The sequence below is a fragment of the Salvelinus fontinalis genome, chromosome 19, assembly GCF_029448725.1.
Source record: "Salvelinus fontinalis isolate EN_2023a chromosome 19, ASM2944872v1, whole genome shotgun sequence".
Classification (NCBI taxonomy): Eukaryota; Metazoa; Chordata; class Actinopteri; order Salmoniformes; family Salmonidae; genus Salvelinus; species Salvelinus fontinalis.
The window spans coordinates 27,099,450-27,114,061 of record NC_074683.1 but is presented as its reverse complement, the minus strand read 5'-3'; the positions used below and the strand labels follow the sequence as shown (position 1 = coordinate 27,114,061).

Here is a 14,612-nt window from a genome sequence, read left to right as displayed (position 1 = left end):
CCGACTTCAACTGTATCATATCATGCTCCAAAACATGACCAATATAATTCAGCATGTGATTCTATTTCACTGTAAAAATTAAGTGCTTTGTAACACTAAAACTGGTGGCAACTGAGCTGCCACCACCTTAATTAAAGTAACCTTAACTTTGCTGGACTATTGAAACACATGGTTGTGAGGGTATTGGGACAGATTTACGGGGTTCTGAAACATTCATCCTGAGGTGTTCTGAAACATTCGTCCTGAGGGGTTCTGAAACATTCATCCTGACGGGTTCTAAAACATTCATCCTGAGGAGTTCTGAAACATTCATCCTGAGGAGTTCTGAAACATTCGTCCTGAGGGGTTCTAAAACATTCATCCTGAGGGGTTCTAAAACATTCATCGTGAGGGGTTCTGAAACATTCATCCTGACGGGTTCTAAAACATTCATCCTGAGGAGTTCTGAAACATTCATCCTGAGATGTTCTGAAACATTCATCCTGAGGGGTTCTAAAACATTCATCCTGAGGGGTTCTAAAACATTCATCCTGAGGAGTTCTGAAACATTCATCCTGAGGAGTTCTGAAACATTCATCCTGAGGGGTTCTAAAACATTCATCCTGAGGGGTGCTAAAACATTCATCCTGAGGGGTTCTAAAACATTCATCCTGAGGAGTTCTGAAACATCCATCCTGAGATGTTCTGAAACATCCATCCTGAGATGTTCTGAAACATTCATCCTGAGGGGTTCTAAAACATTCATCCTGAGGAGTTCTGAAACATTCATCCTGAGGAGTTCTGAAACATTCATCCTGAGGGGTTCTGTAACATTCATCCTGAGGGGTTCTAAAACATTCATCCTGAGGGGTTCTGAAACATTCATCCTGAGGGGTTCTGAAACATTCATCCTGAGGGGTTCTGAAACATTCATCCTGAGGTGTTCTGTAACATTCATCCTGAGGGGTTCTGAAACATTCATCCTGAGGTGTTCTGTAACATTCATCCTGAGGAGTTCTGAAACATTCATCCTGAGGAGTTCTGAAACATTCATCCTAAGTGGTTCTGAAACATTCATCCTAAGGGGTTCTGAAACATTCATCCTGAGGTGTTCTGAAACATTCATCCTGAGGTGTTCTGAAACATTCATCCTGAGGGGTTCTAAAACATTCATCCTGAGGAGTTCTGAAACATTCATCCTGAGGGGTTCTGAAACATTCATCCTGAGGGGTTCTAAAACATTCATCCTGAGGGGTTCTGAAACATTCATCCTGACGGGTTCTGAAACATTCATCCTGACGGGTTCTGAAACATTCATCCTGACGGGTTCTAAAACATTCATCCTGAGGGCTTCTAAAACATTCATCCTGAGGGGTTCTGAAACATTCATCCTGACGGGTTCTGAAACATTCATCCTGACGGGTTCTGAAACATTCATCCTGAGGGGTTCTGAAACATTCATCCTGAGGGGTTCTGAAACATTCATCCTGAGGAGTTCTGAAACATTCATCCTGAGGGGTTCTGAAACATTCATCCTGAGAGGTTCTGAAACATTCATCCTGAGGGGTTCTGAAACATTCATCCTGAGGGGTTCTGAAACATTCATCCTGAGGGGTTCTGAAACATTCATCCTGAGGGGTTCTGAAACATTCATCCTGAGGGGTTCTGAAACATTCATCCTGGGGTGTTCTGAAACATTCATCCTGAGGGGTTCTGAAACATTCATCCTGAGGAGTTCTGAAACATTCATCCTGAGGAGTTCTGAAACATTCATCCTGAGGGGTTCTGAAACATTCATTCTGAGGGATACTGAAACATTCATCCTGACGGGTTCTAAAACATTCATCCTGAGGTGTTCTGAAACATTCATCCTGAGGGGTTCTGAAACATTCATCCTGAGGGGTTCTAAAACATTCATCCTGAGAGGTTCTGAAACATTCATCCTGAGGGGTTCTGAAGCATTCATCCTGACAGGTTCTAAAACATTCATCCTGAGGTGTTCTGAAACATTCATCATGAGGGGTTCTAAAACATTCATCCTGAGGGGTTCTGAAACATTCATCCTAAGGGGTTCTGAAACATTCATCCTAAGGGGTTCTGAAACATTCATCCTGAGGGGTTCTAAAACATTCATCCTGAGGGGTTCTGAAACATTCATCCCAAGGAGTTCTGAAACATTCATCCCGAGGGGTTCTAAAACATTAATCCTGAGGGGTTCTGAAACATTCATCCTGAGGGGTTCTAAAACATTAATCCTGAGGGGTTCTAAAACATTAATCCTGAGGGGTTCTGAAACATTCATCCTGAGGGGTTCTGAAACATTCATCCTGAGGGGTTCTGAAACATTCATCCTGAGGGGTTCTAAAACATTCATCCTGCGGGGTTCTGAAACATTCATCCCAAGGAGTTCTGAAACATTCATCCTGAGGGGTTCTAAAACATTAATCCTGAGGGGTTCTAAAACATTCATCCTGAGGGGTTCTGAAATATTCATCCTGAGGGGTTCTGAAACATTCATTCTGAGAGCTTCTGAAACATGAAATAATGTGTTGTAACACCACATCATCAAGAGTTGTGCAACACCTTGCCAGACCCGGAAAACCTTGAAAACACTATGATGTTGTCTCCAGTCCTCTGTGGTGCAGAATTAGAATCTTTCTCTTTTGGTGTTGTTTCCTCTCTCTAAAGCTCCTAAACACTATCATGGTGTTTCAAATCCTGTCTAGTGCAGAATTAGAACCCTTCTTCTGGAGTTTCTAAATACTGTAAATGGGAGTCTCTCCTCTTGTTGTATTTCTCTGCTCTTGTATGGTGTGTTTATGAACTCCTCATCAGTAATTCCAAAAAGTCTAATGTACAATATCATGCTCAAAGGACATGAGAAATTATAGTTTTGTGAAAATACTAATTCATATGTTTGAGTACAAAAGTACCTTTCAAGACATGATTGTCAAATTATCAAATGACAAAACATTAAAAGGTCTTAAGACAGTTCAAGGATATTTTAGGTAGTTATCATATTCTTCAAAATCATCAGGGCTGGTATTATATTTCATATTCATGGACACAAATACAGGCAATGACTGCTAATGTTAGCAGTAGCACTCATACAAAACCTCAACCCAGGCATCAATGCGATCACCAGTAATTCATCATGCTAATGTCCTGACCTAAGTCTTTATATCCCAATATCCTGACCTGAGGGTTGCCAGTTCGAATCCCAGGTTTGATGGGACACATCTGGCAGGAAGTGAGCTGGAAACTGGAGGGTTGCTGGTATCTAATCCTAGATGCCATTGCCTCCATTTGAGCCCTTGATCAAGACACTTAACCTCCCACAACAACTGCTCCATGGCCGCCCAGCGTGGCAGTCCCCCTGCTCCACCCTGTGTGGTCTTCTGGAGGGGCCGTCAGATAAAGTGGAAGTCATATTTTGGTTGGAACTTGTACAATTGATGAATAAAGTGATTTTAGACAAAGCAAACCTCTTGGCATGCTGTGGTATTGTTGTAATATTGATTAACCCAGAACTTAAAGCTTGTGTAATCTGGTCAGCTGAGTGATTTATTTCGGGGGCCATATGTGTTAGACATTGGGAGTTCCGGTTGCGAAGTCTCCACACTCGCATAAGGAAACTTACAGCCAAAGGTTGCTAGGTAACTGGTACAGGAAGTTCTATTTGTTTCTGGTTGTTGCGTGGTCTGGCTGTGAGTACAGACTGTGAGAACACACACGCACGCACGCACGCACGCACGCACGCACGCACGCACGCACGCACGCACGCACGCACGCACGCACGCACGCACACACACACACACACACACACACACACACACACACACACACACACACACACACACACACACACACACACACACACACACACACACACACACACACACACACACACACACACACACACACACACACACACACACACACATTGACTGACAAGCAGGCAGGGAAGGAAGGAGAGGAGTCTGAGGGAGCCACTGTGCCCAAAGCAGGGTCACTGTTCTCCGACCCGAGCTGGTCCCCAAATAGTCTCAGCTTGAGCCCCAGAGTCATTAGAAGATGAGGAGGGTGACCTCCAAGACCACAGTGTGGTGCTGTGTGTCTGTGTCTGATTGGTTGAGCACAGGATCCAGGCTTATGGAGTTGACTGTCAATGGCTACACACACAGGCACACAGCAGGATGTTATACCAGTGTATAGTTGAACATACACACCCACAACTCCAGTTCTTAACCTGTCTGGCTCTGGCGTTCACACATTAACAAGTCCAATACAGCAAATGAAAGATACACATCTTGTGAATCCAGTCAACATGTCCGATTTTAAAAACGTTTTACAGCGAAAACACCACATATATTTATGTTAGCTCACCACCAAATACAAAAAAGGACATACATTTTTCACAGCACAGGTAGCATGCACAAAGCCAACCTAACTAACCAAGAACCAACCAAACTAACCAACAAACAACTTCATCAGATGACAGTCTTATAACATGTTATACAATAAATCTGTTTTGTTCGAAAAGTGTGCATATTTGAGGTATAAATCAGTTTTACATTGCAGCTACAATCACAGCTACCGTCAGAAATAGAACCGAAGCAGCCAGAGTAATTACAGACACTAACGTCAAATACCTAAATACTCATCATAAAACATTTCTGAAAAATCGATGGTGTACAGCAAATTAAAGACAAACATCTTGTGAATCCAGCCAGCTAAATTCCCAATCTGGCCCTCAAACCATCATGGTCACCTAATAATCCCCAGTTTACAATTGGCTCATTCATCCCCCTCCTCTCCCCTGTAACTATTCCCCAGGTCGTTGCTGCAAATGAGAACGTGTTCTCAGTCAACTTACCTGGTAAAATAACGGTAAAATAAAAAATAAAATAAAAATATTTCAGATTTTTTAAGTGTTTTACAGCGAAAACACAATATAGCATTATATTAGCTTACTACAATAGCCTACCACACTACCGCATTCATTCATCAAGGCACGTTAGCGATAGCAATAGGCACGTTAGCGATAGCGAATAAACCAGCAAGATATATCATTTTTGACTAAACTTGATAAGCTTCATCAGATGACAGTCCTATAACATCAGGTTATACATACACTTATGTTTTGTTCGGAAATGTGCATATTTAGAGCTGAAATCAGTGGTTATACATTGTGCTAACGTAGCTTCTTTTTCCCACAACGTCCGGATATTTTTCTGACACTTTTTCTGACACACATATTCTGACCAAATAACTATTCATAAACATAACTAAAAAATACATGTTGTATAGGAAATGATAGATACACTAGTTCTTAATGCAATCGCCGTGTTAGAATTCTAAAAATAGCTTCATTACGACATCCAGCTTAGGTATAGCGAGAGAGTACCCAAAATCTGGGCGCAAACGACTATTTCACATGTTCGACAGATATATGAAATAGCATCATAAAATGGGTCCTGCTTTTGATGATCTTTCATCAGAATGTTGTGCAAGGGGTCCTTTGTCGGGAACAATCGTTGTTTGGATTTAGAACGGCCTTTTTCCCTCTCGATTTAGCAAGCACACTTGCCAAGTGGCGCGAATCTCTCCATCGTCAACAAACTCAGAGAACGGAACATGGCAAAACTCCCGAAAAAATTTCAATAATCTGATTAAACTATATTGAAAAAACATACTTTACGATGATATTGTCACATGTATCAAATAAAATCAAAGCCGGAGATATTAGTCGTCCATAACGACAGCTTATCAGAAGGCAAATCCAGGTCCCTTCTCGCGCGCTCCAGAAAACAGGAAACTGGTGACACGTCATGCCGAGAGCTATTATTCGACACCAGATCAAGTTACACACTCAATTCCTTCTCTCACTGCCTGTCGACATCTAGTGGAAGACGTATGAAGTGCATCTAAACTTTTAAATATCAAGGACTTTAAAAGGCAGGCCCTAGAACAGTGGATCGATTTCAGATTTTCCACTTCCTGTCAGGAAGTTTGCTGCAAAAGGAGTTCTGCTTTACTCACAGATATAATTCAAACGGTTTTAGAAACTAGAGAGTGTTTTCTATCCAATAGTAATAATAATATGCATATTGTAGGAGCAAGAATTGAGTACGAGGCCGTTTAAATTGGGCACGATTTTCCCCCATATTGAAAACAGCGCCCTCTGTCCTCAACAGGTTTTAAGCAGACGGTCTGTCTCTGCTCCTGCAGTTCTCTTCCTGGAATATAATGAATACAATAATGTGCAGAAAAGGTTTTTGCCCAAAATAGAACCTTATTCTCTGTATTGTGCCTCATGGGACCTTGGTCAAATAGAGAATTGAGTCCCATTGGAATGCCACATGATGATCCTGACTAGATGACCTGATGTTCCTGACTAGATGACCTGATGTTCCTGACTAGTGACCTGATGTTCCTGACTAGTGACCTGATGTTCCTGACAAGATGACCTGATGTTCCTGACTAGATGACCTGATGCTACTGACTAGATGACCTGTGTTACTGACTAGTGACCTGATGTTACTGACTAGATGACCTGATGTTACTGACTAGATGACCTGATGTTCCTGACTAGATGACCTGATGTTACTGACTAGTGACCTGATGTTCCTGACTAGATGACCTGATGTTCCTGACTAGTGACTTGATGTTCCTGACTAGATGACCTGATATTCCTGACTAGATGACCTGATGTTCCTGACTAGATGGAGTAGTTTGTTAGCTACTAAACAGATGACTAACGAGGACTCTGACTGTACTCCAAATGACATCCTATCCCCTATATAGTGCACTTCTTTTGACCAGGGCCCTATGGGTGTATTTTGGGTGTCTCTCTGAGCACTAGGTTGAAAAGTCTTAAATAGCTGCCATCCATGCCCATCATTATGTTACTGTGGTTGATATAGACAGCACCATGACTGCTCCTGCAACTTCTTGGCCTGGCTTGGACTGACGACTATAGGGCCTGACAGATGTCAGTGATGGGGGTCTGAACCTGAGCAGTGGTGGCAGCAGAAACAGTGGTGGTTGCAGACTCCTTAGGACGCAGTTTAGTGGGCTGCGTGTGTGCATGCCTGTGTGCTTGTGTGTGTGTGTGCGAGTGTGTATGTGTGTGTATGTGTGTGTGGCTGTGTGGCGGAGGCCTGTTGCTGTGATTATTGTCACTGTTGGCATTAGCGTTGTGAGAGACCTGCCCTGTCCTTTCCCCGCTGTCTCTGTCTACCTCCAAAATTGCACAATATTCTCTAAATTGTCCACTATAGTGCATCATATTGACTAGGGCCTATAGGGCACTGGTCTAAAGTAGTGCACTTTATAGAGAATAACGTGCCATTTGGGACTCATCCTCACTTTGTCTGTCACCTCTAATGACAGCTACCATGACAGGAAGGGGGATGAAAGGAGGGCGGTCATGTCACTTTGATTCATACCAGCTCTGGCTGGGTGGGTTCGTAAAGTCTCCGCGGTCATTATCCTTTCTAAATGACATTTAAGTGTGAAGCAATGGTGATGCTGATGTCCTCCTGCTTCATCCTGGTACCTAGTGGAGAGGACACAAACTTGGAGCAGAAAGTTTTAGCAAAGTCTTCCTTGACCCCCGTGGGGTTTCCCCCTCACATGGGTTCATCGTGACTGAGTGGATAGGTGAAAATTATCTTATGATGAATCAGTTTTCAAAGCTGCTCTGTGTCTACTTTAGCCTGATTTCAGATCTGTAGTCGTTGTCATTCATGAAATCCATATGAGTTGGGAAAACATCACAAACAGATCAGGACAAAACATATCTGGGACCAAGCTATCTATGTCTGATTGTCTCCGTGGCTCTTGTTTCGTGTTGCTGTGTCTGATGTTCTCCCTGTCACCTCTCTCCTCTTCCAGTCTATACGGGAGGTGACAGGCTATGTGCTGGTGGCTCTGAACCAGTTTGACTACCTGCCGCTGGAGAACCTGAGGATCATCAGAGGAACTAAGATGTATGAAGACCGCTACGCTCTGGCAATCTTCCTCAACTACCGCAGAGATGGGAACTTTGGCCTGCGCCAGCTGGGACTGAAGAACCTCACAGGTATGTGTCTAAGATGGCTATCCTGTCTCCGTGTCTCCTCTGTCTGAAGCTCTGACATCTCTCTCTCCATCCCCTCTTGATGGATTTTTCTTTAATTTCCTCTTTTCAGAGACATACCGTCCTGCTACTAACTTCAGTGAAATCCTGTCATTGTGTGACTGAGTGTTAAGTCAGAAGCTCTGCTATAAAATTACTGCAATGAAAGCAGTAAACCAAGGTCTGTAAAAAGGGATCCGAATGTTAGGGTCAATTTAATGAGAATAAAAAGAAGTGATCTGATTTTTTAAGAGCTAGTGTCTGTCTAGATGTTTTAATTACATCTCTTTACACTCATAGCGAGAGGAAGACGCGGTTGACCTAACTCATAGCTACTGATCTCTGCTCTCTGCATCAGTAAGTTTTGTCCAGACTTTCATTTGGCTGAAATGCAATACCACCTTGAGTTAATCTTTCTCAATGGGAATTGGCACCTGACCTGGCCTTGGGAAGATGTATGTGTTGTATTTTGTATGCTTTGTTTTAGCACCAATATCCACAGAGATCTAACCAGGCTCCCCAAGCTTCGCCTGATCCCAGATCTGTTTGGTCGACCATATGAGTTGGCAAGACAGCACAAACAGATCTGGAACCAGGCTTGCCAATTCCCCAGCAGAACCTGATAATGTTAACCAGATGTGGCATTCTGGTAGGGGTGTTGGTGATACATGTACAGTACATGCTGTGAAATACAAAGTGTCAAAGCAAACATTACATGTATCCTTAGCAAGTAGCCTTTTACTTCAACATGGTCTGAAACTAGCCTATTCTTTCCCTGGAAGCTTCCTCAATATACGTACACACAATTGTAACATTGTTCCATTACCTGCAATTACTCTGCAGTACTCTGCAGTCATACATACCCCGTCCATTTCCCTGTTTGTTTTTGCGTGAAGTCATAATGTGTTTTCTGTACCTACATACCTGTTATTTTGATTGAGTGCATTACAATTAGGTTGCAATTACGTATATCCACGTTACACCATATTTGCTCCTGTGTTAATGACAGCTAGCTCCAAAATGGCCTATCTACCATGAACGAAGACTGGGGCTTCGTCACAAATTGCACCCTATTCCCTATGGGCCCTGGTAGTGCACTAACTAGGAAAAAGGCTGCCATTTGGGAGGCAAGGTAGATAAACAGAGAACAAGAACAGTAACTGTCTGATCCCTCTCAGAGATACCTAGGTAAGACAGGTTACTTAGGATCAGGAAATAGTTATCTTCGTCTCTCTCTCTCTCACTCCATCTGTAGTTTTTCTCTCGGTCTCTCTCTCTTTCTCTCTCCCTCTCCATCTAGTTTTTTCTCTTTCTCTCTCTCGCTCCATCTCTAGTTTTTTCTCTTTCTCTCTCTCGCTCCATCTCTATTTTTTCTCTTTCTCTCTCCCTGTCCATCTCTATTTTTTTCTCTTTCTCTCTCGCTCCATCTCTAGTTTTTTCTCTCTCGGTCTCTTTGTCTTTCTCTGTCTCTCTTTCTCTCTCCCTCTCCATCTATTTTTTTCTCTTTCTCTCTCTCTCTCCATCTGTAGTTTCTCTCTGTCTCTTTCTCTCTCTCTCTCTCCATCTCTAGTTTTTTTTCTCTCTCTCTCTCCCTCTCTCTCTCTCTCTTTACATACAGGATTTTGATGCATTCTCTTCAGATGCTACCATCCATCCCTTAGCATTTACACAAGCATAGTTGACCTTGAAGAATAAGCAGCCAGGAAAAAGGCCCTAAACCTTTTTGATGTGCAACCATTGTGCTGATTAAACTCAGCAGTTTATGTTTACGATGCTATTAAAAGGTGTTCTTGTTTGCTTAATTTGGTAAACGTGTGGCACTAGCATTGCTAAGGCCATATGTACGTTTCCCACAGGGATCACAAACTTACGGCTCTATTCAATCTGTACTACGGATTGCGCGATATACATTTTTATGATACGAAGTGACATATGCAGCATTACCATGAATGCAGTCTGCTAATGCGGTAACATTGCCTTTTAATTTCAATCTAGCTGTAGCATTTGGACTTCCACGATACGGATTGAATACAGACATTACTAAGAATGTATGCAGTCAAGTAAAAGACTCTGACCAAGTGACATAACTTATGTTGTCGTACTACCTCCCAGCTGGAATTGTCCCTATATGTAAACTGCTTGAGGGAGTTATGGTATGCACTAATAACATATTCTATGTTGTAGCTATGGAGATAGTTCTGAGCTATGGTTGTAACCGGAGAAATTAATAACATTTACATTTTATTCATTTAACAGACACTCTTATCCAGAATGACTTACAGGACCAACTAGGGTTAAGTGCCTTGCTCAAGGGCACAGACAGATCTTTCACCTAGTTGGCTCGGGGTTTCGAAAACAGCGACCTTTCAGTTACTGGCCCAACGGTCTTTAACCGCTAGGCTACCTGCCGCCAGACATCAGGTCTGCATCTAAATTAGCACCATATTCCATATAAAGTGCACTAAATAGCGAATAGGGTGCCATTTGGGACACAGCCCAGTTCTGTCAGGAGCCCATTAGGTGTTCTGATACAATGTTGTGTGACAGGGTCAGTAATGGACAGTTAACCTATAGACCCACATAACTCACTGTCCTGAGAGGCAGAGGATAGAGGTCACTGTTGGGTCTGGTGAGTGAGTGAAGGAGTGAAGGAGTGAAGGAGTGAAGGAGTGAAGGAGTGAAGGAGTGAAGGAGTGAAGGAGTGAAGGAGTGAAGGAGAGAGAGAGAGAGAGAGAGAAATGAATATAGAGATCGAGAGAGGGAGGAGGAATTGAAAAGACAACGTCCAGAGACCACACCATAGGAGCACAGTGTACTGTATGTCTTCTGTTACGTAACTCTACTCCCAGTGTAGGACTAACATTCATTCACCAGATTTTTATACAGCACGAATAGAGCAGTGAGTTTCTGTCTCTCTCCTGGCTCAATCTGAGACAGTGAATATATTAAACCACTACTCATTGTTCTATTTGGTCTACAAACACATGCACGCGCACACATCCACTATACACTTCTGCATTGTCACCTGGCATAATCGGTAGAACATTCATGTACTGTATATATCCCCATGTATTTTGTTGGGTAGTACTATACTTATCTTTGAGAAGGTTTGAATAGGATATACATGAAAGGAGTGGACATGTTCACATGTTCATTCGCAAGACATGTTTCCGTTGGGGCAGTTAAGCAAAATCAATAATACAAATAAAAAAAGCTTTCTGCCGTGCCAGAAGAGTCCTATGGAAGAGTCCTATGGAAGAGTCCTATGGAAGAGTCCTATGGAAGAGTCCTATGGAAGAGTCCTAACTGGGATACTAGGTTGAGCTCGGATACCACTGAGTGTCCAGAGGCAGACACAGTGAAAAGAGGCAGACTGGTGTTTGAAATGCCATTGTCCCATCCATGTCCCTGGGCCAGTAGTGTGGAGAGGAGGTAGAGGGACTGCACATGCTCTTTTTCTATGTGTCTCTCTCTGTCTCTTTGTATCTATTTTGACACTCTCCTCCACTACTTGTGTCATGCTCCTGCTATATCAAGCCTTGGGAGCTGGTCTCTGGGTCTCAGGCTGTGACACACGTGCACACACACACACACACACACACACACACACACACACACACACACACACACACACACACACACACACACACACACACACACACACACACACACACACACACACACACACACACACACACACACACACACACACACACACACACACACACACACACACACACACACACACACACACCCCATCCGAAGATCCTCCCCTCTCTCCGTCACTGTATCCCTCTCCAGAATACTTCAACAGGCAACGAGTGGCAAAGACGCCTATAATGGCTCCACTTTCATCTCCCTGTCATATTATTCTGTCGTTCCTTTCATACCCTGCTCTCTGTAAAACGATCGATATGATCTATAAGCGACATATACGAGGATAAAGGTTATTAACTACACACAGGGCTAATCTGGAGACGGATAAAACGGACCCCTCGGTATTGAAACCGACCTGAATCCCTAGGAGGTAGAAATTGCCCTGGATAAAATCAATTTGTAGCTGGTATATTTTGATATGGCTGTATTGATTTTTCAGTAGGGTCTGTGTAGGAGACTTTGTAGAATGAAGGAACACTCATGGGTTTGCTGGGACTGTGTAGTGTGCATCTCAGTCCCTCTGTGGCACCTTTCAATCAGGCTTCAGTTATCCTTAGTCATCCTTAGGCATATGAAACAGGAAACACACTCAAGTTCACGTTAAAACACACTAAGATGAAGCAGTAAGACTTACTAGATCGTTCTGTCTTTTTCTGTATATTTTCTGTCTCTGTCTTTGTCTCTCTCTCTCTCTATCCACTAGTATATGTCTTCATATAATGCTCCCCTCTCCCCCCAACAATTTATTGTCCCCAACTGTACCTACCTGTCCCTATCTGTCTCTCCAGAAGCAGATGATTGGAGTGAATTATATGTCTCCCCCAGCACAGTGACAAGAGTTAAACACTGCCACTTTGTTTGACATTTCCAAAGTGCAGCTACGCTATGCTTTCCATTTCAGACGAATTAAAGCTGTTTTCATGCTTAAGCAAACATTTTTCTTCTGCTTCTCTTTTTTTATTCTTTTGAGTCACCATGAACACAACAGTTACTGTAGATAGCGGCTGAGGCAAGTTGAGCTGGGCTCAGTGCATTCACATGGTAATTGCTGCCTGTTGAGTATTCACAACAATATCCACCTCAATAAGAGAAATAACACAGATGAACATGTCAGTTTACACATTTTCTATTTTAAAAAAAAGTATCCCGGTCTGTTTTCCTATAGTTTTGTTCAGTCAGCGTTGCTCATCCATTTATTTGTTACTGCTTGTACGCTGCCATTACTCTCCGTCCAAAATAAAAAGCATCAAATCTCTTCTCCCATCTGCCAGACATCCTTCTCTCTCTCTCTCCCTACACGGTTAGCTGACACACACACACGCTGCTCGCACACGACGCCAAGACTGGATCCACTACTCACTCATAGTCCATCTGTTATTTCTCTCTTTTTCACGTTTTCACATGTTCTCATTCTCTCTCTCGCTCTCGTCTCTTGTCTCTCTTGTTTCTCTTTCTCTGTATATCTCATCAATGTTAGTTAAACACACACACACACACACACAGAGAACATTGTGTTCTATCTGCTCTTCATCGCCCTGCATTTTATCAAGGAGAAAATCTTAATGATCATACATTAACTTCAACGAGCTCTGCTCAGTGTTTCGTGAAAGCATCATGGATCATGAAATGGTGAACAGGAGGGATGGAGGGATAGAGGTATAGATGGATGGATGGATGGGACAAGGTGAAAATAAAGGATGAGAGAAATCCGTGACAGTCTCTCCTTGAAGGACTAAGAAGGAGATTCAGTGTATTTGGACAGCAGATCCCTGCCTGGCCCCTGTCTATCTGAGAAACACCCACAGGAGAGATGAAGGGATGGATGGAGGGAGGGATAGATGGATAGACAGGACAAGGTGAAAATAAAGGACAAGTGGACTCAGTCTTGTCCTGAATAGTCTTTGGACAGCCTCTCCCCAGACTGGCCTCTGTCTTTATGAGAAACCCCCACAGGAAGAGAGCTGAGATTAGTTTGTGTCCAAGGCTACATCCCAAAATGGCACCATCTTCCCTTTATAGTGCACTGCTTTTGACTAGAACACTGTGTCTCTGGCATTCTGTTCCACTCTCCACCTCTCCCCTCTCTCTACCTCTCTCCTCTCTCTACCTCTCCCCTCTCTCTACCTCTCTCCTCTCTCTACATCTCCCCTCTCTCTACCTCTATTTCTCTCTACTCTCCACCTCTCTCCGCTCTCCACCTCTCTCCTCTCTCTACCTCACATCTCTCAACCTCTCTTTCGCTCTACTCTCCACCTCTCTCCTCTCTCCACCTCTCCTTTCTCCTTTCTCCACCTCTCTACTTCTCATCTCTCTACATCTCTCTACTCTCCACCTCTCCTCTCTCCACCTCTCCTCTCCATCTCTCTTCTCACCACCTTTCCTCTCTCCACCTCTATCTATATTCACCTCTCTCCTCTCTATCTCTCTCTCTCTCTCTCTCTCTCCACCTCTTTCCCCTCTCCACTTCTCTCTCTCCAATCTCCACCTCTCCAATCACCACCTCTCTCCTCTCCTCTCGGCTGGCAGCTTCCAGACCTCAGGTCGCTTCCAATTGTGTGTCTAATTGATTACTTCCCATGCAATTACTCCTGTGTCATACTCAATATTTCATTGCTTGGAGGAGGGCAAAAGGGAGTTTTTTGTAAGACGATATTCATATTGTCACATTTGTGAGCTCTCTAATGCAGTTTAGGAACAGCGTGTTAACACCAGGCCAGGGCCGGCATCCGAACGAATCAGTTGGACAGGCATTTGATAGCTCACGTGTAAAAAAATAAATAAATGGGTTTCATAATAAAGACATGTAATATAACTGTAAAGATGTATTACCTTTTAATAAACACAACCAGTCATG

General features: G+C 43.2%; 1 protein-coding gene across 4 annotated transcripts in view; it reads left to right on the top strand.

Moving 5' to 3' along the window:
- The window catches only part of LOC129816567 (receptor tyrosine-protein kinase erbB-4-like), a 634,779-nt gene that overhangs the window by 321,150 nt on the left and 299,017 nt on the right, over nt 1-14,612 (top strand). For all 4 annotated transcript variants that reach the window (XM_055871183.1, XM_055871182.1, XM_055871185.1 and 1 more), the window contains exon 3: nt 7,879-8,065. In XM_055871183.1, the coding sequence (XP_055727158.1) occupies nt 7,879-8,065 (187 nt within the window). The remainder of the gene's footprint in view (nt 1-7,878; nt 8,066-14,612) is intronic.